The sequence below is a fragment of the Megachile rotundata genome, chromosome 7, assembly GCF_050947335.1.
Source record: "Megachile rotundata isolate GNS110a chromosome 7, iyMegRotu1, whole genome shotgun sequence".
Taxonomy (NCBI): domain Eukaryota; kingdom Metazoa; phylum Arthropoda; class Insecta; order Hymenoptera; family Megachilidae; genus Megachile; species Megachile rotundata.
Window position 1 is genome coordinate 9,033,718 of NC_134989.1, and position 27,356 is coordinate 9,061,073.

General features: G+C 34.3%; 3 protein-coding genes across 4 annotated transcripts; 1 reads left to right on the forward strand and 2 right to left on the reverse strand.

Annotated features, from left to right (window-relative positions):
• Positions 1 to 24: 24 nt before the first annotated feature.
• Positions 25 to 4,293, reverse strand: LOC100883808 (sensory neuron membrane protein 2). 2 transcript variants are annotated; one of them, XM_076534043.1, is made up of 9 exons: positions 3,572 to 4,293; positions 3,264 to 3,304; positions 2,996 to 3,153; positions 2,501 to 2,663; positions 1,934 to 2,182; positions 1,546 to 1,757; positions 1,139 to 1,310; positions 840 to 1,082; positions 25 to 264 (listed from the first exon to the last, which is right to left on the reverse strand). In XM_076534043.1, the coding sequence occupies exons 1-9, from the start codon at positions 3,600 to 3,602 to the stop codon at positions 25 to 27; spliced, it is 1,509 nt and encodes a 502-aa protein (XP_076390158.1). In that variant the 5' UTR covers positions 3,603 to 4,293. The 2 variants fall into 2 exon arrangements, with proteins under 2 accessions (XP_076390158.1, XP_012141978.1); XM_012286588.2 differs by having other exon boundaries at positions 3,264 to 4,293.
• A 13-nt stretch (positions 4,294 to 4,306) lies between these two features.
• On the forward strand, positions 4,307 to 18,598 carry LOC100875187 (uncharacterized). The gene is made up of 6 exons (XM_003703856.3): positions 4,307 to 4,699; positions 6,485 to 6,640; positions 11,484 to 11,728; positions 11,794 to 12,083; positions 12,169 to 12,481; positions 12,944 to 18,598. The coding sequence occupies exons 1-6, from the start codon at positions 4,559 to 4,561 to the stop codon at positions 13,221 to 13,223; spliced, it is 1,425 nt and encodes a 474-aa protein (XP_003703904.1). The 5' UTR covers positions 4,307 to 4,558; the 3' UTR covers positions 13,224 to 18,598.
• A 678-nt stretch (positions 18,599 to 19,276) lies between these two features.
• CPR19 (cuticular protein 19) lies at positions 19,277 to 24,294 on the reverse strand. Its single transcript, XM_012286619.2, has 3 exons — positions 24,189 to 24,294; positions 23,479 to 23,736; positions 19,277 to 23,167 (listed from the first exon to the last, which is right to left on the reverse strand). The coding sequence occupies exons 1-3, from the start codon at positions 24,201 to 24,203 to the stop codon at positions 22,736 to 22,738; spliced, it is 705 nt and encodes a 234-aa protein (XP_012142009.1). The 5' UTR covers positions 24,204 to 24,294; the 3' UTR covers positions 19,277 to 22,735.
• Positions 24,295 to 27,356: the final 3,062 nt, after the last annotated feature.

Here is a 27,356-nt window from a genome sequence, read left to right on the forward strand (position 1 = left end):
CTTCTTTACCATCGTTCAAATTATTTACCAAACCACTTGTCTTTGCGGTGGTCGATTCAATCGCGAATTTGATATCAATATCGATTGAACATTTGTAGCATTCGGATGCACCCTACGCGAGGTGTCACCATAAAAAAGTAGACTTATGGAGATCAGATAAATTCCAATTATCAAAGGGATGTATTGTAGGTATCGCATAAAATGTAAATACCGAAGTAATTGATACGGGTACAGTACTTGGTCGAACGGTGTTAGTTTGTTTCCCTGTAAAAATATTTGCATTATTTGTATTTTTTTGAGAGATTAGGTTATATGAAGATATAACATAACATGAGAAGCCATGATGTCGTCAACCATTTTGGAGAAGTAGTGAATAAAATGGCGTTCATTTTGAATGTTCAAATGAAAATTAGCTATGCAGTCAACGGAAAGTATTATTAAATCATCTGTGAGGATTGTTTTCACATTTGAAAATTTTGGATGATTGATGGATAGAATAATATTTATGGAATAATTTAATATTTTAATATGTGATTTTATGCAATGAACATGGTGATACATGAACGAGCGCTGTTTGTAAGTGATCAAAGAATATATCATTGAAATGTTTTACCATATGATACAGTGGTACATATTGAAGTTCAACATGAGAAATAAATGTAATGTAAAATAAACTTTATTTTTTATTTGGCTCATTACTTATTGAAACTCGTATGCAAATATTTAGAAATTAAATGATTCCTTAAAACTGTAATACTTTTCAATTAGAGATTTTTGTTATACCAGATTCGCAGTAGAAAGATATTAAATTCTATGAAAAATTCTTAAGAGAACCTTACATTTTCGAACCACAGCAGTGGAAAATATCCTTCACTAATATTAGCGAGCAGATTCACCGGTCGTCTAGCCAATTTTAAGTTCAACTGCGTTTTCTTTTCCCCAGCAAGGGGTATTCCTGTGTACGGTTCAATGACGACGTACGTTTTGTGAAGAACTTCATTAGGAGTTAAACCACGAGCGTAATTCAAAAGTTCTGGATCACCGTGTAAGAAGTGTGGCTCTGACACAAATACGGGCACCTTCTGCATTGAATATATCGAATGTAAAATTAAATATTTACTGAAGTTCGAGGTATTACCTGACACTGGTATGCGTCGATTAAACCCCGTCTTGGACATACTGGTTGTTTGTCTACTAATGGACAGTAACACTCGGATTCGTTCAAGTACCATACTCTTTCGTGCATCACGAATTGAGATCCGATCATACCATTTAGTACAACCTCATTCTCGTAATCAATTTCCACGGTTCTGTTTGCGCATATTGCAATGACAACAAAAAATAAATATGATTAACACAAAAGTGATTAACGCTAAGTTAAGTGATTAACACTCCGCTGTTCCTTCTGGGAGGACATTTTAAAATAAACTTTAGGAGTGCAAGGGGTTATGTTTTATAAATTCAGAGTATAAAAAACAAAATAATAAAGTAATAAAAGTGTATAATTTTACCAACAATATTTTGCAGAACCAATTTTATTAATACCTGCATATGTCCTGTATAAACGTTGACACTTTAGGTAATGGTTTCATTAACGGAGCCCAGGTGATTGTATCGGATCCTCTCACTGTGTTGCAAAGATCTGTAGCAAATACTTCTTGCACACGATACCCTAAGTAAGATGTTATATCACCTAATTTTGTTATGTCTTTGACACCTCTGGAAACGGTGAACGGCCCACGAGAAGTGTTATTAAGCTGTAATATAAAACATGTAGTTGTGAACGTAGTAAAGTATAGTAACTTTATCCGTGAGAGGAGGCAATGCTGATATAGCATAAGGATACGTGGAGTATTAGCAACTGCTTTGTATTAGTAAATGTTTTTAGGAATATAAACTTGAAGAAATATGAACTAATATTATAAAAATATACCCTTTGAAAAAAACTGAGATAATAAACGTTTTCTTTTTCGCCTTCTCTCAACACCGGTGGTTGCTTCAATTTCAAAGTCTCGCATATCAGCTGCAATTCCGGAAATTTTTTCGGGTTGCATGTAATTTTAACGCCATCGAAAAGTACGTCGGTGGGCCGAGCTTTTAGAAAAATACTACTTCGATTCGGAAATAACTTTGGGATACTGTTACCATATTTTTTCATGAAATCGTCGGGTAACGCTGCTAGCTGCAAAAACCAAATATAATTAAAACAGTGACTAATTGTAATTTAGATAAAATTTAATTTCAATTTAGCAGTGTGGATTTAATAATTTTGCAGATACTTTTAGTGAAGAAATTAACTAACAATAAGTAAATAAAATGAATGATCTGTTTGCTTATAATTAAACACCCTTTTCATAATAATAAATAATAATGATTAATGCTAAAGAAAAAGTAATAATTTTTCTGGTTAAATGCAGTAGTTTATTAATTAAATAGTGATGTAACTAATGCACAAGAAAGAATAGAAAATTGTAAATAATTGTAAATAATTGCAACTTACAGTTTCAATAGTACCAATATATGCGGGATTTAGTATTATGATTTTATCCTGTTTAGAAAAGTTCAAACTTTGATACCTATCGAAAGTATATGTTGATTTTGTGGTGTACTTAATTTCATCCATTTCCTTGTCAATGTATGATATAAACTTCTCCTGAACTTCACTAAATATGGAAATATAAACTAGTGATAATTTCTGTACAATTGTGTATTTTATATTGATAATTTGATTTTTATATGTGTGCAAGATTTAGTTAGAAATTAACGTATATTGTAAGAAACGTGAAGTACACTTTTTGTTTTGAAAGAAATTCAAAATTCAAAAAATTCCAGTTATTATTTAAATGACAATTCAAATTTTAGTAAAAATAGCACTTATTTCTATGAAGTTATTTCTGAATATGCATATATTTAAAGTTTCTATCAATTATACCAGTAATGAGAAGTAAACACTGTTGTAAGTAAACTTTTTGAAAAATTTTTGTATTTTACTCACGTGTACGTAAAAGGACCATATTCAACCAGATGTGGGTTCTCTCCTCTCATTACTTCATCAGGGTTGGTGACATTAAATAGATAACAGGAAAAATTGATGGACGTAGGCTTCGACCATATTTCATAATGTGGTGAACCTTTTATAAGCGGTAAACTAAACTGTAAATTATTATTTCATAGTTTTATTTTACTTGCATTGACCACATCAATTATGTTGGATTATTCAAAAAGATACAAAATAATTATTCGAAAGAAATACTTCTACTTACTTTTTGTACAAATTTTACAACCAACGTCTCAAGCACATTTTCTGAAACGAAATATGAACCCAAACAGATCAACGAAATACCAATAAATATTTGAAAGATCATTAAATATAAATTACTCATATTTCGAATATATTGTTAACAACAACTTTCACTAATTTTAATGAAAATATCTAACTATAATTCTTAACTATTACTGTTTACATATCAGAATACTTCTAAGTATTCTTTACATAAAGAAATTCATTCTACAAAAATTAAATCATAAAACTGTTGAGTAATCTGCTTTTATATTAAAACTTGCGTGCTACCTGTGTTTATTAATAAATAATGCTTTCGCATAGTTCAGCACGATGAAGATAATCTACGTAGCAGGACATATAAATTATTCCTTATTGCGTATCATTTAATCAAATCTGAAAGTGTAATGTTTCGTATTTTCATATCACGACATAAACTGCGATCAATATTTTAAGCGAAATAATTTCCATAATCGCTTTCATAAAAAGAAATTATATCAGTTAAGTTAGACACACAATTTACGACATTAATATATCAATTCATATGTGTATAATTCTGAAATATTTTGTGGAGCTGCAAAACACTTAGAGAAGAAATTAAAAAAAAAGATTTATGCAATTTAAACATTATATTATAATATAACTTCTGTTTACAGTTTCATTATTAATAAAGTAACAAAATAATAAGAGGACAATGAAGAAGAAAATTTCTTTGAAATTTTTTTGCAAATTTCACTGAAACTCCTGACAGTATATTTCAAGGTCATCGAGGTGCACCCTTTTCTCTACAAAATTAATTTCTGCATTAATATCTACAAAATTAATTTTGAATTAATTTGCAAAAAATACTTGATATTCAAATATAAATAACGAGTTTTTAATTTTGTTTGAAGGTTATATAAATGAAATAAATACGTGCGTTTTGTAAAGGGTTAACTGTTTTACCAACACGTGCAACCCTTCACTGATACATTTTCCACCCACTAGGTGGACCACCATCGGACAATGTGGAATCAGGCATTGTGCATGATGGGCAACAGCCAAAGAAAGAAAGAAATGGCGGCGTTTCTTCAATTTTAGTTATTAATTCGTGTTTGTTAGCGTTCCTCTCGATTCAAGCAATTTATTTTGTTCTGTCGATAATCTTCGCAATCGCAGTTTCGTGCCAGGTATCCGGTGACCCCTTCTGAATTCATATATCGCGTAAACTCGACGACTTTCCGTACGGCATAACCTAACAAATCGTTCGGCGTTTGTGTTTAATCGTGATTGAAAAGGATGGCAATGAACGAGGATTTCAATTTCGCCGAATTGTGCAGACTTTGTTCGTTGAAGAGCAACCATCAGCTTCAGATTTTTGATAAAGAAGGCGAGCAAAGGCAGCTACTTTTTAAAATACGTTCCTGCATTCCTGCTGTGGTAAGTCATTTTCTTGCTTTGTGTATCTAAAATTTCATTATTCCTCAATGTTTTTGAATATTCAGCCTAAGTACTTGGTGCACTGATACACAATTGATACAAAGACAATTGTTTGTTTTTATATTTACATTGTCATTGATGGAAAATGTTATTTGTATGCAGATAGTATAAATGTGGTTTTTGTTGCTGATCAAACTTTAAGTGAAAGATCAATTAAAAATTGAATACTCTCTTGCATCGAGGGTGTTATTGAAGTGTCCTAAGACTGAGGTTTATTAAATACGATAAGCTCCGATAAAGTACTTGAAAGAATGTAGTTAAAATAGACTTTATAGTTAGCATAACATAATAGGTTTGTTTATGTAGTTTTAGGTTTGTAGATTCATTTAATAAAGTCTTTGCCCTTTAAATTAGTAGAAATTTTTAATCGATTCTGGTGTCGTAAATTTAAATATTTGGAACGATTTTGTCATTACATTTTTTTTAATCGCATGTTTTTTATTAGAGAAATGATGAATGAAGTGAAATGAAATGAAATGGAACTTAGGACGTACATGTACGTATATGTATATAAATAATATTTCAATATGAACTTATAATAATTATATAATAAAATCTGAGCAATAAAGTCTTTTGCAGTATCATACTTTTTCTATCTCCTGTTTAAAAATTAATGACATTTAAATTTAAAAATATTGTTTAGTATTTTATCAACTGTTCTGCATGAAAATATTTAGAAGAAACAATTTAAATTTATTGCGAAATTTTCTTGTACACAAACAGTATTTTTTGTGAATTGTTTATTACGATAATTTCCGATAATTTCTAGATGATTAAAAATCGGTATTTCGGAGAATGGATCACTTTATCGTAACGAAAAAAGTGTTACCATAACTCGTAATACTTTGGTCAGTGCATGACTTAGAATTTTGATAATCGGAGGTTAAACGAGTTAGGGTCACGTTTCGATTAAACTATTGCTCTTGAACTTCAATGTGATTGCAGATCTCATATGTCTCTAAAATAAAGTGGTTCTAATTTTTAAATACTCGTAGCAAATCAGGTTTTAAAGAAGATGAAGAAAAAAATATTTCGAAGTCATAATTTTAAACTGTCCGCCATTTGTAAGAGTGTGTTTTTATTAAAAACTTTTTGTCACGTTTCTAAAATTGGGGATTTGCGGATTTGGAAATTTGAGAATTTGAGGGTTTGAAAATTTGGGAATTTTAGAATTTGGAAATTTGGGAATTTGGGGGTTTCAAAAATTAGGAATTTTAGTATTTAGAAATTTAGGAATTTGGGGATTTAGAAATCTGAGAATTTGGTAATTGGAAATTTCTAAATTTGGGAATTTGCAAATTTGGAAATTTAGAAATTTGGAAATTTGGGAATTGGGGGTTTGAAAAATTGGGAATTTTAGAATATAGAAATTTGGGAATTGGGGTTTGAAAAATTAGGAATTTGGCAATTTAGAAATCTGGGAATTTCGTAATTTGATAATTGGAAATTTAGTAATATGGGATTTTGATCATTTAGAATTTAAAAAATTTGCAAATTTGGAAATTTGATATTTTTATATTTCCCTATACCTACATCTCCAAATCTCAAATTACTAATACTTGAAAAATTCAACACTATTATACGAGGTCTACATTCACCCCGCATTGCAGTGAACGCGTTAAATATTAAATTACCATATTGGGTCAAATCAAATCAGACGATGCAGTCTGATCTAAAGATCCCATCTATCTTGTAATTTCTTACTAACATAGTGTTCATTTTCAGATAACGAAAGAGGATGCACTGCCGAAAAATATCTGCCAGAGATGTGTCTATAAGCTAGATATGTTTTACGAATTTCGGGTTAGCTGCATGACGACTGATACGGTGTTAAAGAATTATGCGGATAGTTTGAAACATCTTGCTGCATCGGTAAATCAGGTGAGTCCATTTTTTTTCACAATTTATCTCTAGTAATTTTTAAAATACACTAATTGCATGGAACATTCTGTATACTTATTTATGAAGACTGTTTTTAATTTTATGAATTAAATCAAAATTGAAAGAACTTAATATCCGAAATTAATTATAATATTTAAAATGTAAAATAAAATTCTTCTTTATTGAGTTTGCAAATATTCATGCTTCAAACAATTTAATCAGAGGAAGAGTTAATTAGTTAACTTTTATTGAAAAAAATTGAAGGGTTAAGTTTTCATAGGAAATTTAAGAAAACAAGGTTAATAGAAGTTTATCGTAGTTAGCCTTGTTAGTTAAGTGTTAATAAAAGTTCTTTGACTCTACATAGCGACGATAATTTCTATTTTATCTTTTGTTATTTCTTGGTAAGTACTTATTAACATGTTTTGCGACGTTTATCAAAAGTTCCAGTGATTTATTACTTTATCAATCAAGCATGGAAATTCATTGACTTAAACGAACAGACAGTAAAAGCATAATAATAATAACATATAATTGCAATGTTTTTATAATTAAACGTAAGATAATTTTTGATTTATTAATTTAGCCAGCAGACAGGGACATTCATTAATTTTATAGCGAATTAAAATAGGGAGAAAGCACAATAAATTTAGTATAATTATCATGTTTTCATAATTCAACATTACAAGATAATTTTTGATTCGTTATTAAATTTTTAGTTTTATTGATTCAGCAGAACAGGTTTAAACTGAAATTTGTATTTTGTGATTGTCTTCTCATAATTAAATTCGGTGGGTACTTTATCATAAATAAACAGTGTAACGATTACTTGTGTACGTCGAAAGCAAACGTGCAACTTTCGAATAGTTACAAACGTCCCTCTTAATTCCCCCGACAGAGTTTCTGTATACCACATTAGAATGAATGAAACGGAGTTGAAGGAGGGTAGCAGAAAGTGCTTATAACGTTATCGTTAAATATAGCAACAAACGAGCGACTCGTTTACAGGTACCGGTTTATTTGCTCCTAATTGATTTCACGAGACATGAGAGACGCGTTTGAGCTCCGTGACCACGTGGTTTACGACTGGGGGCAAGTGGCTTACAAATGGAGGAGACAGCGCGCTTAATAAAGGTAGATTAAAGGTCTGGCATAAAGCCGCGTGGTATCGCGACACTCGAGAGACATAGAGAAGTTGCGGCGATTTTTTCCTCGGGCACCGGTGAGAATTTATCGTCCCGCTGAACCGTACTACACGAATAGTCAGGAGGAGGAAGCAGACTATCGGGGCAGGTCGTACATATTCTAGGAAGTACGTAGCGAAGACTCTTTACAAGCTCGTAAACTCGCGCGGCAATTTCCGACACGACGCGTTAAAGTGACTTTATGCGTCGAATGGGTGGCCGACACGAGTTCCACATTTCGAGCGGCGTAAAAAGTCCTTTACGCGACACGCGCTCGCGTTGTACCACCTCTGTGGCCCCTCTGTGTCTCTGTTCTTTTCGCCTTCTTTAAACGCTCGTCTCGCTCGTGCTGCTCGATAAGCGTCGGCGACCGCGAGGGTGCGCGGGAAAGAGGAGACCGACGATGAAATGGAGAAGAAGGAGACGAAACGAGGGGCGTCGCTGATCGGTAGCTCGAGGTTCTTGATACTGTTCGTTCCACCACCCCTTCGTTGTCCAACGAAGCATGATCCCAATAATTCCACCCTCACACACGCGACTCCTCGAGCAAGAGAACGCCGGGCGGAGGGGATAATATACGGATAAGCAGACACGGATGAACAGATAGGGCAAAAGGGAGACAGATCACGCGGGGTAGTCAGGATAGAGGGTGGTTGTACGTGCACGCACGTATGTGTGCAACCGTCGCGGCGCTATTGATCGACGCTCCGTGGCTAGGCTGCGTCGCGCATAGAAAGCGAAAGTCAGTTCTCCTTTTCTTCGACGTCTCGCCTATTCCTCTCGTTTCCTCCTCTTTCCTTCGCCGAGCCGAACATCTCTCCTTCTCTTCTCGCCTTTACCTTCGTCTTTTACCCTTTCGTCTTTCTTCCACCTGTTCCGCCGATCTCTTTTCCTTCGGCGCGTCTCGTCGTTCCCCAATCCAAAGATCGTTCGATCCCCACCCCTGTCGGTTGGCCCTTCGGGTCTCCTTGTCCCGGGCACAGGTGCAACGAGGAGCAGGCCTGCACCTCTGAAAACCTGTTTCGAGGTCTCGAATACCCTGTCGTAAACGGTCGACGAAGTCTCGTTACCCGGCTGATCGTTGATGCGGTCAACCGAGAGTTAGGGAGCAAAGAGAACATTAGGAAACGGCGGTACTCTCGTAGCTGGTCACGAGACACCGCGTTTCGTTTCGCCTAATCGCGCATCCCGTTCACCGATACTCTCTGTCATCTCTGTGTACGGGCTTTCCCTCCTCGCGTCTCCTTTCCCCCTGTCTCTTTCTCGCTCGCTCAGTCAATGTCAGTGTCAAGGTCAGCGGGCCGACGCACTGCAGAGCGCCGCCGCCGCCGACGCCGCCGTCGACTGCCGCTGCTACGCTGCTCTCTTCCGTCATTGTGTGTATCCGGCAGGCGAGTCACTCGGTAGTCTGTGTACACGACACAAGAGGTATACACGAAGGTCTTTTCGCGAGCATACTTGCCTCTCTAGGGCGTCCCTGCCTTTCTCTCCCTCTTCCTCGCCCCCTCTCGTTCTCGCTTCGTCTCCTTCTCTCCCTCTCGTTCCCGTCGTCGCGCCGGCCACGATGCATTCCGCGGGGATCTCCACTCGATATCGTTGCACCGCGCCGTCTCGTCCGCGTATCGTTTCTCCCGAGCCTATTCTTCTTTCCCTTCGACCCGTTCAGTATCGCTCAGTGCCGGTTCCCGCACCTAGCCGCGCCAATTTCGCCTCCTCTCCGTGACACTCGCCGATCGAATACAACGTTTACACCGAGTTCGCGCCTACTTGGTTCGACCCAAGTGCTCCTTTCATTTACCCCCCGGCTCCTTGGTCCCGTCTTCGTCCGATCGGTGCACCCTGTGTGGTCCTTTCTCGTAGCACGTCGCCACGGTGCATTCCGCGGGGACCTCCACTCGATATCGTTACGCCGCGCTGCATCCGTGTGTCATCGGCTATCTCCTATTTCCCTCTTTGTCTTTCTCAGACCGCATCCCTCTCTCCCTTCGCCTGCCGGCTCGTTGCTTGCTCTCTTTCCTTCTTACCCTCTCTGATCTTCTTTCCTAACCGTATCTCCCTCCTCGTCGCTTAGAGGGTTACCCCCTCTGCTTCCACGAGACGTTTTTTCGTCTCTTTGTCCTTGCATCCTCCCGCGCCGGGAATCGGCGGCTAGCTCCGCGGGACACACTCCGGTTGCCCCGTAAAACGCGAGATTCTTTCGTGACGCCGCGAAAAGAAGGAACACGCGTGATCGCGCTCGAGTTCGCCACCGGGCTTAGCCTCCAGGGTGTCCCTCGACTCGTCAATCGCGCGGTTTCTCCATTTTCTTTATCCAGTTTACGGTAATTCCCGCTGGCATGAGTACCGGTGGGACACCGCTTGTTACGTGTCGTTGAGTTACCGGTTAGTGAAGGCGTCAGTGATATTATACCTCCAGGAGGACATCGGGAGTTACGCTTTTACTCACCAGTGGAGCAAAGTGTGGGTACGTGAGCCAGGAGATCGGACCGATAACGTTTGCTCGTCTTTTGTGAGAAGCTTCGTGTCTGGCTCTGTAAGTTTAGCTCTTTCCTCTCTTTCTCTCCCTTTCGGCTCAGCTCGTTCGTTCCTCTCTTGTGCTCGTTTACCGTCTCTCTCTTTTCGGTCATCGTTCTTTCCCGAGAGGACCTTGACGAAGCAGCCTGCGTGGAGAAATCTTTTCGGCTCCTTCGAAAGTCCCTGTCTTTTATGTATTCGATGTCGTCTCAGGGGGATACAGACTTCTGTGATGCTTCTCGGTGATACGTGCACCGTCTCCCTTTACGACTAGTCCTTCGTGAACGAATGTCACGTGGACGAAATTATCGTAGACTTAATTACCTATTTTTATGGCCATTTTTTTCTACAATAACTTTCGTTCAATTTTCAGATAGTTTCCTCGAAATTAAAGCTTCAATGGATTACGCGATTGATTATCGAGAATGTTCTGTATCGTCGAAATTTGAAAACTTTCGAGATAGAATATTTAGTCGTTTCCTGTACCGTGCAGAAACGTAGAAGTTTCATTTGCACGAACAAATACTTGAAACTGAGTTTCTGCTAAATATCGATTATCGTTAATAGATATTTGGCACTGAGTTCGCTTCTGTGCCAGCTCTGCTCCGTTCTATTCCCTGTGATTAATCGTTTTCCCATATCGGCTTGGAAGCTGCTACGCTTTTGTGTGCGAATTGATAGAACCGTCGTGAAATATTGTCTCTTGTTACGAACGGCTTTTAATTTTACAATTACGTCGATCGTATATTCTTGTCATTGTTTGTCATTGCCAGCGTTGTCATTGTTTCAATTTTCCTTTGTCGATGTAAGCGTTAAAATCGTGCTCTTGTTTGCCGAGCCAATCATACAATTTTTGATATTGTCAATTCGTAATCTTACTTTGAAGTATGTTCTGCGTAATCGTTGCGGAGCTATCTGCGAAACCAAATATTGCCTAATTATTGATAAATTCGCGCACTAACATTTCGAAGGAAAAGTTGCATAATGAACGGTAAATTTCCTTAATCTCTCCAAAGCGAATTACCAGCACCCAACCATTTAATTTATGTAATCAATCTTTGCATAACAGTTTGGTTCCTCAAAGAAAGTTGCTCGTAAATCGACGCCGCTAGAAAGTGTAATAAGGGTAAATCAACGATTAACAGGGCACGGACAAAGACAAGATGTCTAATGGTAGTCAGCAGCAACAGCAACGATCGGCCTACGTGGAGGCACATGCAGTGGCCCATGCTGCAGTGCAGCAACACATGGCACAACAAGCTGCACAAGCGAGACTGGCTGGACCTGGACCACCTGCAACCCCTCAGACACCTAATCCAACGTTCACTCTTCCCGACGATGGTTTGGGCTACGACGATGGCGTGCGGGTGCTTCGTTCTATCGGAACCTGGTGAATAATTTTTGTTCGATATCGACTCGAAGAAACATCAGTAATGTCGATTAAATTTGAAACAGGTCTCCAGATTACTCGGCAGCGATGCGGCCCGGTGGAGTGATGCCTCCGTTTCCCGGCGCGATGGATCAACAGTTTGGTAGCAGAGCCCCGACAGTAAATCAGCCCTTGAGGACAACAAACAACGTAACCTCTCGTCCAGGATTTGCATCGAAAGCCACCAATACGGGAGAACCGGCGACAAAGGCGTTCGCTTGCACCGTGTGCGGCAAAGGCTTAGCACGCAAAGACAAACTCGTCATTCACATGCGCATCCACACCGGAGAAAAGCCGTACTCTTGCGAAGTTTGCGGTGAGCTCGGACACTGTTTCCTTTATGTTTTAACCACTTGGTTGTTTCGGTTTAATTAATCTTGCGATGGTTCTTGCGTGTTCAGGAAAGGCATTCGCTCGCAGAGACAAGCTGGTTATTCACATGAACAAGCTCAGACATCGACCGGGTGTAGCGCCACTCTCTACACCGACAGCTCCGAATTCGGATCAACAGCAACAGCAGCAGCAGCAGCAGCAACAACAACAGCAGCAGCAACAAGCTCAGCAACAGCAGCAGCAGCAACAACAGCAACCACCGCAACAACCACAAGCACGTCAAGATACTATACATAAGCTGAAGGAGGAGCCGGTTAGTTGGGCATGCGAATTGTGCGGTCGGGCATTAGCTACGAGGGAGGAATGGATGCAGCATGCTAGGTAATTTATTTATATTGACAGGTTGTGATTCAAGGGTCAATTATCCTCTTCTTTCAATAATAGTGCACTTAAGGAGAACGGAACTCAGAATAATTGCTGTGATTTTTGTGTACATCGGTTAAAACATGTACTTACCAGATTGATGAAAAAGAAATATATTTGTTGACCTGTTGCATTTTAATAATTACTTCATATGTGCTAAGTTGTAGCATAGAAATTTTTCTGTATTAATTGCTTCATAAAGTTTATATTTTCATAAACTGAATTATTATACTTGATGCATATTTATAACAGGATCAAAAAGTTTGATACTATGTTACATGTGTTCAAATTTTTGATGAGTTGTGTACAAAGGTTATATCTGTAGCAAAACTTAAAATGCAGAGTTTAATTAAACAGCAGTAAATGTATGATTTATAGAATGATGTATTGTAATTTAAGTATTCTCTGTTATTGTTGCAGATCTCATTTAGAAGCATCCGCTCCACCACAGCATGCAGCGCCATATTTTCCAGGATCTGCGCCCCCACCGCAACCGTACGCGTCCGAGAGGCATTTCTGTCTGATGTGTCGCACAGATTTTACAGATAAGGCTGAATTTATGTTCCACGTACGTTCCCATTTCGAACCTCACGCGCAGCAAACACCGCCTCAGCATTCGAGCGGTAAACAAGGCAGCGATCCCGCAACCGCGGAACTGATCGCACGCGGATTGGTCGATCCTTCGGGATTATGCAGCTAGAATTATCCTTCCTGTAATTACACGCCATCGATTCGTGTCTTACCATAGTACAAGTTCACTACTCCATTTCGACCAGGACTTTTACATAGGGTGTCATGCATATTGTGATTGTAATGAATATACTGATTTATTAGCAGGAGATGCACAGTAGTATATTCATGTACAAATATTAGTTTGCGTTTATTTTGTATTAATCAGTCATTTGCATATTACACGTTCGTATGAAGCATTCACTGGTAGTTCTGTCCGAATGGGATCAGCCTTGGATTACCATGTTACATCGCCACGTGCTAGATCATCAGGGGAGGGAACCTTTCTGTTCCTTATCTAGTTATGCCAATGGTATTTAGTCTCTCGATTACTGGAAATAAGTCAATACAAAGGCTCGCATCTGACAAGAAAGAAGAATATTTTTTACTTGACGCAACATATCAACCAACGAAAAAAGTGTATAGAACTTGAATGATCATAAAGGTACTACTGTGTATCCCACGATGCATGAAGGGTGCTGGAAATTCGTGCTACAAGAAAGAAAAAGGATATTTCGTGCGAAACTAAATCGAAATTATGAAATAAATAGTTTTCTTTTGAAGCTTGGGTTTCGAGGGAATTTTTGAATTCATGACGACTTTTTTTTTTATAAGTAATTGGAGGATTTTTTGAATCTTTCTGGGGACGAAAGTGAAGGTTAGGTTTGAATTAGGTTAGGAAATTTTACCTATTTTTTATCATGTAATTAATAAAGTTTTAAAACTATTTTTCTTGAAAACTTAGTTCAAAATGAAAACCACATTTTGTTTCATAATTTCTGTGTAGTGTTGCACAAGGTATCATCATTTCCTCGCCTGTACCACGCATTCTACTGTACTCTGTGTAACGAAGACATAATACGTTATTCATAAAATATTTAGGTATTGACGCGATACTGATTTACACCATAATTTCACTATTGCGTCAGTATTTAAGTGTGATTACTTAATAGTATACGTTCCTACATAGCTAGCTTCCCGCCGTTTTTAGCCATTAGCAGTATCCGCAATATCAGATGTACAGGTTTGTTCTCAATGCTATCGTATCTGTTCATTTTAATTTCTAAATAACTATTTTTATAATTACATTGTTACTTTAACATCATGCTAATATGTTACAATTACTGGTAACTCTTGCGATAATATTATATAGTTCGTTTAAATTATAAGTAAGCGAACACGTTCTCTTTTTTACATCATTTATATGATCATTATGGTAGTTACACATAAAGTGTATCAACATTGTAAGAGCATATTTCTTGATTATGTGATTCTTTTCTTCTCCTCTTTTAAGCTCGATGATCTTCCAAAGGCAGTGTATTATTAGCCGCATTATCGATTTGTAATACCAAACATGTAGTTTTTACTGTTGTATAGCGTAAGTGTTGACAATATTACCGATGAAAACATCTACAGATGTTTATATCCTTATCGAATTTAGACAAGTGATTTTTTATCTTTAATTACTATTTTAATCGTATGAAGTCTTTGCTATTGTTATTGATCCTTGGTGTCTATCTGAATATGTACTTAACTAGGGAAGAAATTTGATTTATTTTATGAAGGTACATTATTGACAGAAAAGGGAATTATAAGGTCGGTCAGAAAAGTTACCAAATGAACAAAATTTATTTTATTTTAAAATTGAGAAAATTTAAATCAGAGACAAATTTTTATTAATATTGATGTTGGAGTTATGTGCGGAAACTAAGATGATCTTCATTTATTTGTATATTTGATATTTTTCTGTTGTGTTGTTCATTCGTTGAAAGATGGCAAATTATTTTTGTTACTGAAACAAATAATTTTTTCAATTTCGAGAACTGTTTTGTAGTTGATGAACTATTTTGTACAAATGATAGTAGTGAGAAAGTGGATTTAAAGAAAAGTGATGAGATATTTTCGTATGAAATGTACAATTCATATATTTGACAAACATAATAAATTCATGACTTTTTTTACATAGGATATTTGTAATGAACATAGTATTAAATTATACTATAATTATAAGAACTAAATTGTCCCATAATTTCTATAGAAGTCATACAATTTTAAAGATGGCAACTTTTCTGACTGACATGCGTATTATTTTAATCAATTTTAAGATTTTTTTACTTGTTGCGATAATTGATGTTTTTAAATTTAAAAACGTGTAAATTTAGATTCTTTATAGTTTAATTAGAAGTATTTCGTTCCTATTTGTCACACAAGGTAAAAGGAAGGCGTTATTCGAATAATTTTCAAACACATTGAAAAAAAAGGAGAAATGTTCTGTATTTTTGAAATTGCTGTACTAAATTTATAAAATTTAGAAATTTTTTAATCTAAAAATTGTAGAATGTATAAACTTACTTTTAAGGTTTTTAAATTTATGGAGTTACAAGCTATAAAATTTACAAACAAATTTACAGAATTACAAATTATTAAATTTCTGAATTTAGTAATTTACAAAGTTTTAAATCAGAAAACCTAAATTTACAAATGTATACATTTTCAAATTTAAAAAATCACAAATTCTGAAATTTAGAAATTTTTCAAAGTTATAAGTTGTCAAATTTACAAATTATTAAACTAATAAATGTATTAGAATTTTTTTTAAAATTGAGGTAAATGAAACATACAAAAAATTTATAAATAGTTTAAAACTATTTAAACTTATAATAGTTTAAGACTTTGCCAATTATTCGAATGATGCCTCCATAAAAAAATATCGAGTATCTCATTGTTGAAACATCGGAGGACAATAATCAAACATCCCATTTAATCTCTCTTGTTTTAACATTACGTCGCGAAACAATGTTATTGTTTCATCGAGAGACTGCATTGTGAACAAACTGTCTCTTACCGATTAAACTTGATAGAATTCGCTTGTACAGCGCTTATCTCCTCTCGTCTTTAGAATAGAAGTTTAGATAACCATCGTGTTGCGAAACTGCCGTGCCTCCTGCCTCACGTACAATCCCACTTCCGGCTTCTTTTCGATCCAAATTAAACTTCCGGGACAACGGTGCCTAAAATGGTATACTTCAAAAAGCTAAGCCTACCCGTTAGGTATATATTTTGTATAATTCTAACTAGTGCAATATAGTGTTAAACGAATTGACAATAGTTGCAATTGTTGCGGAGAAAAATTGTACAGAGTGTTCGGAAAAGATGCAAGAATATTTACAAAGATCATGAAAATATTTGTAAAAATATTCGTTGATACAAAAATACGATTCTATATTCTGTGACGAGTTTCAAAATTTGTCATCGAATTTTAAGGCAGCTGTTGATTACGAATTTATTTAACATTGTGATGAATTCAAAGGTATTTTATTCTGTATTTATTTGAAAATTCTGGGCAATCGGTTTTAAGTTTTACGATTCGTTATTGATGCAAAATTTGCATTGTTATCACTAGTTTCAAGAAATGTATAATTGTAATTTTGTCTTCCTTTTTATACATAGAAAATTATTTGAGAATCTTCTGTTTTTCAAATTGCAATTATAATAGAAGAGTGTTTAATTTAAAAAATTTAAAAATTGACTAAAATTTTGAACTTCTAAAATTGAACTTCTCTAAACTTGAAAATTAAATACTATGAATATCGATTTCGGCGCCATCTTTGCTACACACTCCGTACAAAGGACAAAAACAAAAAAGTGTGCGAATCTTAGAAGAAAAAAAGATTCAATGTAAGCGTCGTTTATAGCGATTTAGCAACGTTGTAAAGAGATTAAAAAATGACAAAAAAACGAGTAAAAAATGCCGGCCTTTCGTATTAACGCAATTATGAGGACATTTTTTACGTAGTTTGTACGTATTTAGAATAACAAAGCGTTCGGTCAAGAATGTTATATTTCGAAATCATTTTTATTGTGTGCGCAAGAATTTTCTCCTTTTTGATATTCCTGTATCGCGTCTGATCACGAGACAATGATACCTATCGGGAACATACAATTAAGGAGTGTAACCAGCATGAAGGTACAATTAAAACTGATTCGCAGTCTGATTTTCAGGAACAAAAAGGAAAAAAGGAAGTAGCATGTTCAAGTATGTAAATGTTTGCCATATGCATGTCGTAGAAGAATGGAAATTAGATTGCAGAAATACTGGGAATCAGTGATGGGATCTTGTCAAAGATATTTTATGAATTGAAAATTTGCAAGTTTGGAAATTTCGAATTGTGGGATGTTGACTTTTCAAATTTTTTAATTTGCAGGTTTATCATTTTGACAAGCTAAATTTATTAATATAGAAATTTAGAATTTTTATATTTGTAATTTGTAAAATTTAGAAACTCATAGGTGTATAATTTTGGAAAGCTAAAAGTTACAAAATGTAGAGATACAGAATTTTCAGATGTAAAAATTTTCATATTTGGAAATTTATAATCTCACACATGTTCAATTTTGCAAAGTTAAGAAATAAAAAATTTGGAGATATAAAATTTTCAAAGTTTCAAATTTACAAACTCACACATGTAAAATTTTGCAAAGTTAAAACTAAAAAATTTAGAGATATAAAATTTGCAAATTTACAAATTCACAGAAGTACAATTTTGCAAAGTTAAAAATTACAAAATTTACAAACACACAAATTTTAGCTTGCCAAATCTGTAATGTACAAGTTGAAGAATTTAATAACTCAGAAATTGAGAAACTAATGTTTCAACATGAAAATCTCTAATTTTAAAAATTTCAGACTTCCAACCTCCATCTTCCAAATTTTCAAACTTGTCAAAATCAAGCCTAAAAAAAGTACGATAAACGCAGAAATCAGCAAACGTGAAAATTTTAAAATATGGAGATTTCAAATATGTCTCCCTTCGCGCCATATTTAATCGCCCATCACTGCTCAAGCGTAATCTGAATTATATCTTTCTGAAGAGTATCTCGTGCAAAATGACGATGTAAAAGCGTAATGATTTATATTGTAGTACTCTGTGAACGATCAGAGTGAAATACTATATTTGATAGACGTATAGTGCCTTTTCTCTGGGACTTGAAATCCGACTTCGCTCTGATCACTCGAAAATTGCAACGTGTTGAGGAGGCACATTGGCATGGAAAAAAAGAGAAGGATGAAATGAAAATGTACGATAAGTTAGATTATAGAAATAAGGTGATATCTGTTTTTCTTTCCTATGATTTTTTTCTTCTCTCTTTTTTTTTGTATTTTTTTTCCCTTTTGTTGAGGAGTGAATATTCGATGCCACTGCCTCTAAATAGCAGCTGTTTTAGACTACTTTTATACTGTTGATGTCGCGCGCAGCTAATCAGAGTCAGTATGTTACTGCCATAATCATAAAACAAATGTATAACCAATATACCTTTATAAATAAAACACGACTGAAAAAGTAATCCCCTCTTAAATTATTTATCTTTCGAATTACATCAAAAGTTTTGCATCAATTCTTTTGAAGTTACTTTGTTGTTAATTGCGAACATTGTTTGCTTCTCCATTTTGATGCATTACATGTACAATTAATTAATAACTATAGATTGTCAATTTGAACTATTGACTTTTTTAAACAGTACCTATTTTTAATTGGTGGATCAAGTCAAATGGTAAATGTGAAATTAAATAACATACATGATGTTAATAAAATGAAAACACACATGGTGTTTGTAAAATAAAACAAAACCATACAGAGTATTAGTAAAATGAAATAAAAATATGCATGGTATTAATACACTAATATAATAGCATACATGAATTAATAAAATATAATAAATATATACATATGTGCATACTTACATATGTACATACATACATACATACATATGTGCATACTTACATATGTACATACATACATACATACATATGTGCATACATACATACATACATACATACATACATACAACATACATACATACATACATAAATACATACATACATAAATACATAAATACATCCGTACATATCTACATACATATATACGTACATACTTACATACATAAATACACACATGACGATGACATACGATGATCACAGTGACATACAGATAGCAAATAAAATAAAATAAAAAGCTACATTGTACCAATAAAATAAACTAAAAATACACATGCCAATAAAACAAATGCAATGTTAATAAGATAAAACATTGTCAATAAAACAAGATGTCAATAAAATGTCTCGCCAACCAAAATGTTTTGCGGATGATACACAATATCGGACGCAAGTAGTGCGTCTCCCGTTGAAATCGAAACGGAAGGAAAGCTCGAAACAAAGGGACGATTATCTCATTATCCAGGCTCGCGAATAATACCGGTGCAGCTGAACCAAGGGAAAAATGCAGTTTGACCGGGCGTTCATTTACCGGTGTTCGTAATACGGGCGCGGCAATACAAGGCGAACCGGCCGTATCGAAGCAGGAACTCAATAACCTTAGAGGTGGGCCGAAAGAAATGCATACCGTAACGTTTCGCGTCACGTCGATGTCGTTTAAGAAAGTTGATCATGGATTTAATTTATGGCAAAACGGGTGCAGCCGTGCCGGATGCAACGTGTTTGCACCGGCTACATTTCTGTCGAACTGCATCCGTGTTACGCCCGCTACCGTGTTATTTTACCGAGTTGTAATTAAGTTTTCCACGTTTTAACACGTTAATTGAGACGGTGGAAATTGCTGTTTGATATTATACGTATCATGTGATTTAATTTCGTAATATCGGGAAAGTTAGGTGAATGAAATTGAACACTTTCGGTTTTCAGTAATGGAAAAACAAAATGGACGTAATGAAGATTGTCCAACAATAAGTATGGTGTATATTCTAGTTTACCTTGAATTTATTATTAGTTCTCAGTACATTAGGATGTTAGAGTAATTTATACTGAAAGGGTAAAGGACAAATATTTTATAGGTTATGTACGCAAAGAAGTTTGCATTTAGGGGATGTAATAAACACATTAAAACAGGGGATGAAATGAAACAAGTTTTGTAGACAAAAGTTGTTTACTCAATTTTTATCTTCGAATTCATTTATTAAATTAACTTTGTACAGTAACACTTTAATTTTGTTCTATAATAAATAGTTCAATTGTAACAACTGTAACAGTTACACATATCGAGTAATCACAGGTACAAAATTTATTTAAAGATCACTTTTTTAGTAACGGATTATGTTTTAAATATGTCGTATATGGCAATAAAACATACGTATTTTGATATTATTTCTTTACGCTATTAAATTTGAGGTAATTACTATTATAGATAATTAATATAATAATTACTTAAGATTATAAATATTGTATCGATACAAATTATTTTTATACATCATTTATACAAGCTTTAATTTTTTTACATTAAACAGTTGAATTATATCTATCTTAAATACTGAAGATTATTATACAATTTTCATTATATACTGTGTATTTTTTTTGTTTTTATTGTAACTATTTTCTTTTAACTATAATTTTCCTGTTTTTGTTAAGTACATCGGGAATTATCAAATTTTAATTTTCAGAATTTCTTGTAAATATTTTACATTTCACAATTCTTATACAAATTATAACAAATATAACAAATTAATAGTATAACAAATTAGTCCAATAATAATAAACATGAATATTAATTTGAGACAATTGAATCTAAATTTCTATTCATTTAAAAACGCAATAGTTAACCAGTTAACTGTGAAATTTGAAAAATTTCTCAATGGATAATTAAAATAAAACAATGTCGACTATACACGTCTCGGGAAAATCTCAGTAAAATCTATTATAAAATCTAAAAAAAAAATATACAAAAATTTTAGAAAAAAATAAAACAAAGTAGAATTACATTTGCATCACATAAAAAATTTATAATTTACAATTGCACTGAAATAATGTTTTCGACGTGTATAGTCGGACACAGTTAACGGATTAAATAACACCTTAAGCTACCATTAAACACAATGATCACTGTGAGCTTCTTATATTAGACAAGTTACATGTATGAGATTCAACGTGATTTATGGGGTAACGATCACCTATCCTCCATTTTAGATCGTGGGATCCCCGTTTGTTGCAATACCATGAACTCCAAAGGTCGCTAAATGAAAGTAACGTGACCCCAAAGTGCGCGGGATAGTGGTTACATTTATAAAAGAAATTGCTTTGTAAAACTTAGGGCGTCAACCAATCGAATACAAACAGAAATACTAATCTCTGTAAAAATACATATTTTTATGTAAAATGACATATTTTAATATTTGACAATTTTCTTATTTTGAAACTGTAGCTCTCAAAAATTCTTGTCAATTATGTTTTTCAATATTCGATTACTCTTTTCTTTCGTGTGTCTTTTATTTTAGAACGTTAATTGCTTATGAATAAATTAGACGATAAAATTAGGGAAATTTATACGCTCAGCATATAAAGCAGGAAAATGAAATAATTAATTCCTTACACTTCCAAAGGAATTTATGCAAAACTGTCTTTCAGGAAGTTTAACTTGTTTCACATCGAACACTGTGATAAGATTATGGACAAGGCTCTGCTAACCCACAATATCTTAATTATAAATGCATGACCGTATGAATAATTCAATACCCAATCATTATTTCCGCCAGGGTTATTCATCATGCGGTCTTCACGCGGTCATAGATTTTTGATAACTAACAGGTAATAAATTACCTATTACCGAGTTGGTGATTAAATTTATTATGTGTCTATTTGTGTCTTTAATATCGAAATTAGCGGAATTGTGTTTTACGACGGTGAGAAAATGATAAGGGATGCTATAACAAATTATTCCGATATGTGTTTATGATTGGAAGTTATATTTTAACTTTGCTCATTAATATTTGCATGATTTTCAAAATTATTTTTATAGAAGATTCTTAAGAATTATTTATTAAATATCACTTTTTCAAATGTTTACAACATGGTAATACTGATAAATTTGAATGTTTAGTAAATTATTAACACAATATTAATTTTCAAAACTACATTAAAAAGATGGAGGAATGTGCATTTATAATGAAAATAGGGCAATTTTGGGACAAGGAGAAAATTTTAGACAATATAGAAATTGACAATATAGAAATATAGGAATATAGAAATTGACAATATAGAAATATAGGACTGTAGAAATTGACAATATAGAAATATAGGAATATAGAAATTGACAATATAGAAAATATTGCTGTACATAAAAATATGATATTTGCAAATATGGTTCTGTGTCATTATTTAGAATGTTTCTTAAAGTTTATCTAAAGATCTTGTTCAACGAGCAATCTGAGGTATAACAAAACTGTACCTCAATAATTTATAACAAAACTATACCTCGCAAAATTTATAATTAATAATAATTCAGATGTTAAATTGTGCATCGAAAAAACACCAAAAAAAAGCTAGTCAACATATCAAAGATATTTTAGTAATTAGTCGAATGATGTCAAATTTATCAAATGGTGCCAAATTTGTCAAATGATGCCAAAGTGTCAAATGATGACGATGCATTTATCTGCGGAACTACACAGAAATCTCCCACATCACAATAAAATTTTTCACTTAGCTTTACTGAAGGTGTAAGAGTAGCCATCCGGAGTCCTGTTGAAGTTCAGCTTGCCAGGCGGATAAAATCTTCGAGGTGCAGGCGTTGTGATCGCGTTGTACTGGGGTAATGGCCTCGCAGGGGGTTGATACTGTGGCCGAGGGTTGTGATATGAAGGTATAGATTGTATCTCGGGTTCAGGTCTGTACTGATATTGCGGCTGAGGCTGATATACTGGTTGCGGTCGTGGTTGAGGTAGAGGTTGAGGTTGAGGCTGAGGTTCAGGCTCCACTTCGTACACTGGTTGATTCGGACGTTGATATTGTGGAGGAGGTGGATTGTATCTTGGTGGCTGATAATCGGGTGGATTGTATTGGGGGAGAGGAACGTATTCTGGTTGGGGTGGTGCTTGGGGAGGTGGTACAGGAATACCGTCTCCGGTGGCCTGCACAGTCATAATTGATATTTTAATTTTAAAATTAATATGTTTGATCTTTATATTGATGTTAAACTTTCTAATAGTTGATAACTTCAGAATTAAAATTAGTAGAGAATTATTTTAAGTGGTAAATTTACTATAAGTTTATTATTTAAAATTCTAATTATTTAGATACTTGAAGGCTTAGCTTGTATTCTATCATTCAATATGAAACCATGAAATTTTTATGCCTAAGCTTTACTTTCAAGAATAAGTTTATATATCAATTACTATGAATTGGTTATTAAAGAAAGAAATTATTCAGATATTCTACACACCTGGAAGCCATTTTTACCAGCAGTGTACGTTACCGTACGTCTCTGACCCGTCGGATCGACGTAGGAGTAAGACCCACGACGGTTTCCATAAACGTCGCTCTCCTCTTTGAACTCGACGCCATCTTCTTGCGAATAAGCAGCGCCGAACGTTCCATCTCCGGCTAAATATCTTGCGTCGCTCAAAATTGCTGCCTGTTGTGGTGGCTGGTACTGACCATTCGTTGACTGACACAAAATTAGTGTCACAATGCACAACAGCTACATTCAAATTTGTAACTATTAACCACAATTTTAGAAAATCATAAAGTCTTAAACTTAAACTTTAGATGACTCCATTAACTTATATTATGATATTAATTTCATAAATTAATTTATTTACATTTGACTTTGTAATTGAATTTCTGTAGTTGATTATGAAAATCAAAAATTGAAATCATTGTCAAAATAATCATTAAATTGCTAGTAATAATTAAAATAATCACTTACTCTTTAATAAGTTACTATTATGTTATAATATAATAAAACTACGTTATAATACTTGAACAAAGCATATACAGTAAAAGATGATTAAATCAATGGCAGTCCGAACAATAAAACTTGTTACACCGTATCGGAGGAGTGTAACAAATACAAAGCAGAAGTAATCTCGATGATCGAATGGAACAATGCGGTGCGGAGTGTTTCGAATAAAATCGAAAGTGAGTACTTACGAACATGGCATCCATAATGCAGGAACAACGACAACCAGGGTCGACGAGGAGTACAACAGTGCTCGAAGGATCATCGAGAGGGGCGTTTTATATGGCACATTGGATCACGTTGACCTGAAAAGACCTTGATGGCCGCCCGCGCGCCCCGGCTCTACAATAATGCAGATTGCACTCTGATCTTCTACCACGCCTTTCAACTACCACTCGGCTTTTCTCCTGGTTACTTGCACTGACATTTCTCGGAACAAACTTTACATCGTTGAATTATAGGATTATCATTTTCTATTTTAACCCTTTGACTGCCCACACTTGGATGACGTTTAAATTTTCTTGGGTATCTGATGATGACAGATTTCATTGGGATTTGTTCACTTATCTGATTGAGATATTTGTGTTAACTGCTTGATCTCATTGGAAATACTTGTATTAATATTAATAAATGTTAAGAATATGAAGGTTTGTTTAAAATAGTTTCTAACAAAATTGTCAAGTGTGCAACACATTGCGGAGGACGTGTTGAGATGAATATGACACAAGAACTTTATTGTGAGACTTTTATAAAATTTACCTAAATTTAGGTGGTAAGGTTCCTGTAAATATTAGTGAGTTTTAAGAAGGATTCACTGTAGAAAAATATTGTGTTTAAAATTTTTAAGATGTGCAATTAACACAATGTCATTTATTCAAAAAATTGAAGATGCACTTTCTTGAATATTTTACTTCAATAATTAATATAGAATTATTTCTTACTTATTTTCAAATGTTATAGCAGTTTATTAACTTCGCATTTATTGAAATAAATAATAAATACATAGCATATTAATAAAAAAAACAGTAATAATTGAATTATTATGAAATGGAAGAAGTAGCGCCATCTCTCCGGCGAACAGGGTGAACTACACACTTTTGAAACTGTAGTTTAATTAGTTCCCAAACTGCCGCTAGAGGGCGCTAAGACTCATGTGTCGCCATCTAGCGGTAGAAGACGAGAACTAATTAAACTTCAGTTTCAAAAGTGTGTAGTTCACCCTGTTCGCCGAAGAGATGGCGCCACTTGTCCTATTTTTTTTTTTAATTTAATTAATACTGATTTTATTGACTTAATTTACTATAATATGCATCAAATCGTAGTGTAAAACTAATTAACTTCAGAATGTTTTGTCTTTACCAAACTATTATTAATTTTAAACAATTCGAAACTTCGAAAAAACGACGAACTTCAATACCGACATTTAGTAAATAAGTCCTTTCTTGCGAAAGAAGATTGATTGATTGATTGATTGATTGATTTTATATGGGCCTCGACTGCTATGATCATTATCCCAACGAAAAAAGATATCTGTGAGAATAGTTTTTGGCTACTCGAAAGAAAATGTTTTACCATTCTTATGTTATTTTCTATACTTGCAGGATACACTATTCAATATTGCTGCCTGCGCCAAAAACTACACCAAACTTACTCAGACTATCTACACTTTCTACGTTTCCTTGTTAGATAACGCAAAGAGATAAGAACGGTCCATATTTCATTGCATAATATTCTACGAAAAGAATCCAATGCATTATTAATTTCTTCATTTCCCTTGATTGCAGTAAATATGCCATAAATCCTCTACGTTAATTCCTCCAGGTATTAGTGCACCTGGGAACTGTGAAAGAAACAGTACAAACACAACTCGTCATGTCGAGTATTAATTTGTGCTTGACAAACTTTTTCCTTCATAGTTTTCCATAGATGTAGTTCATAATAACCGACATTTTGAAGCGGAATTATGACGTAAATTGCCAATTAATTCCTGTATGGTATCGAACAAGAAAGCAGCTGATTGCACTTATTATTTCTGTGTTACTCTTCTAATAAACGATGTAAGAAAGAATATTTATTTTTATTTTTATTTTTACTGTTATTTTTATTTCTTTTTTTATCTTTATTTTGACTTGCAACTGGGACACCATATATGTGTATTAAAAACGACAGTGTAATAATATTTTACCCGTTTGTGTTTCACATGCCATCTTCCTTATTCTTGCACGAATATCATTGGCATATATGTATGAACTTTCATTTCATACAATTATTTCACAAAAAATACATGTAACTGATCTCTAATGTTGCCGATTAAAGACTTAACACTTTTCAGTAAATTGCTTCCGGTGTTTCGTACGAGCATCTTATTTTCTCGGTTTGAACAAATTAATATCTGTTACTATTAGTTCTGCAAAGTAAACTGGGCGGAATAGGTAATAGCATGAAGCACGCAGCAAGAATGCGCGCTAGAGAGTGCAAGGAATGCAACTGAAATATTAATTGAAAGAATTGAACAAAAAAATTAGAAAAATTGGAGAAATAAAATATAGAATATAATTAAATCATCCCTGTTGAACAAGTTATCTTCTATTTTTGTTTGGCAAAGTAAATAAAACTTAACCTAACCTGTACGGAATAAAGCTTAACCCAACCTCCATTAAATAAAACGTAACCTAACTTCCAGAAAATAAAGCTTAACCTAACCTGTACTAAATAAAATTTAACCCAACCTCTACTAAATAAAACTTAACCCAACCTCTACGAAATAAAACTTAGCCTAACCTCTACTAAATAAAATTTAACCTAACCTCTACAAAATAAAACTTAACCCAACCTCTACGAAATAAAACTTAGCCTAACCTCTACTAAATAAAATTTAACCTAACCTCTACAAAATAAAACTTAACCCAACCTCTACGAAATAAAACTTAGCCTAACCTCTACAAAATAAAACTTAACCCAACCTCTACGAAATAAAACTTAGCCTAACCTCTACTAAATAAAATTTAACCTAACCTCTACAAAATAAAACTTAACCCAACCTCTACGAAATAAAACTTAGCCTAACCTCTACTAAATAAAATTTAACCTAACCTCTACAAAATAAAACTTAACCCAACCTCTACGAAATAAAACGTAACCTAACTTCCAGAAAATAAAGCTTAACCTAACCTGTACTAAATAAAATTTAACCTAACCTCTACAAAATAAAACTTAACCTAACCTCTACTAAATAAAACTTAACCCAACCTGTACTAAATAAAACTTAACCTAACCTCTACTAAATAAAACTTAACCCAACCTCTACTAAATAAATCTTAGCCTAACCTTCAGGCTATAGAAAATGATATAACGTTCTA

Excerpts from the sequence above, each read along its gene's own strand:
- LOC100875187 (XM_003703856.3), top strand. The coding sequence starts at position 4,559 with ATGGCAATGAACGAGGATTTCAATTTCGCCGAATTGTGCAGACTTTGT. Across the intron at positions 12,084-12,168 it reads GTACTCTTGCGAAGTTTGCG|GAAAGGCATTCGCTCGCAGA; the intron begins GTGAGCTCGGAC and ends TTGCGTGTTCAG. Across the intron at positions 12,482-12,943 it reads GAATGGATGCAGCATGCTAG|ATCTCATTTAGAAGCATCCG; the intron begins GTAATTTATTTA and ends TTATTGTTGCAG.
- LOC100883808 (XM_012286588.2), bottom strand. The coding sequence starts at position 3,383 with ATGAGTAATTTATATTTAATGATCTTTCAAATATTTATTGGTATTTCG. Across the intron at positions 2,183-2,500 it reads ATATTGGTACTATTGAAACT|CTAGCAGCGTTACCCGACGA; the intron begins GTAAGTTGCAAT and ends TGGTTTTTGCAG. Across the intron at positions 265-839 it reads CACTGCTGTGGTTCGAAAAT|GGAAACAAACTAACACCGTT; the intron begins GTAAGGTTCTCT and ends ATATTTTTACAG.
- CPR19 (XM_012286619.2), bottom strand. Across the intron at positions 23,168-23,478 it reads CTGGTAAAAATGGCTTCCAG|GCCACCGGAGACGGTATTCC; the intron begins GTGTGTAGAATA and ends ATGACTGTGCAG.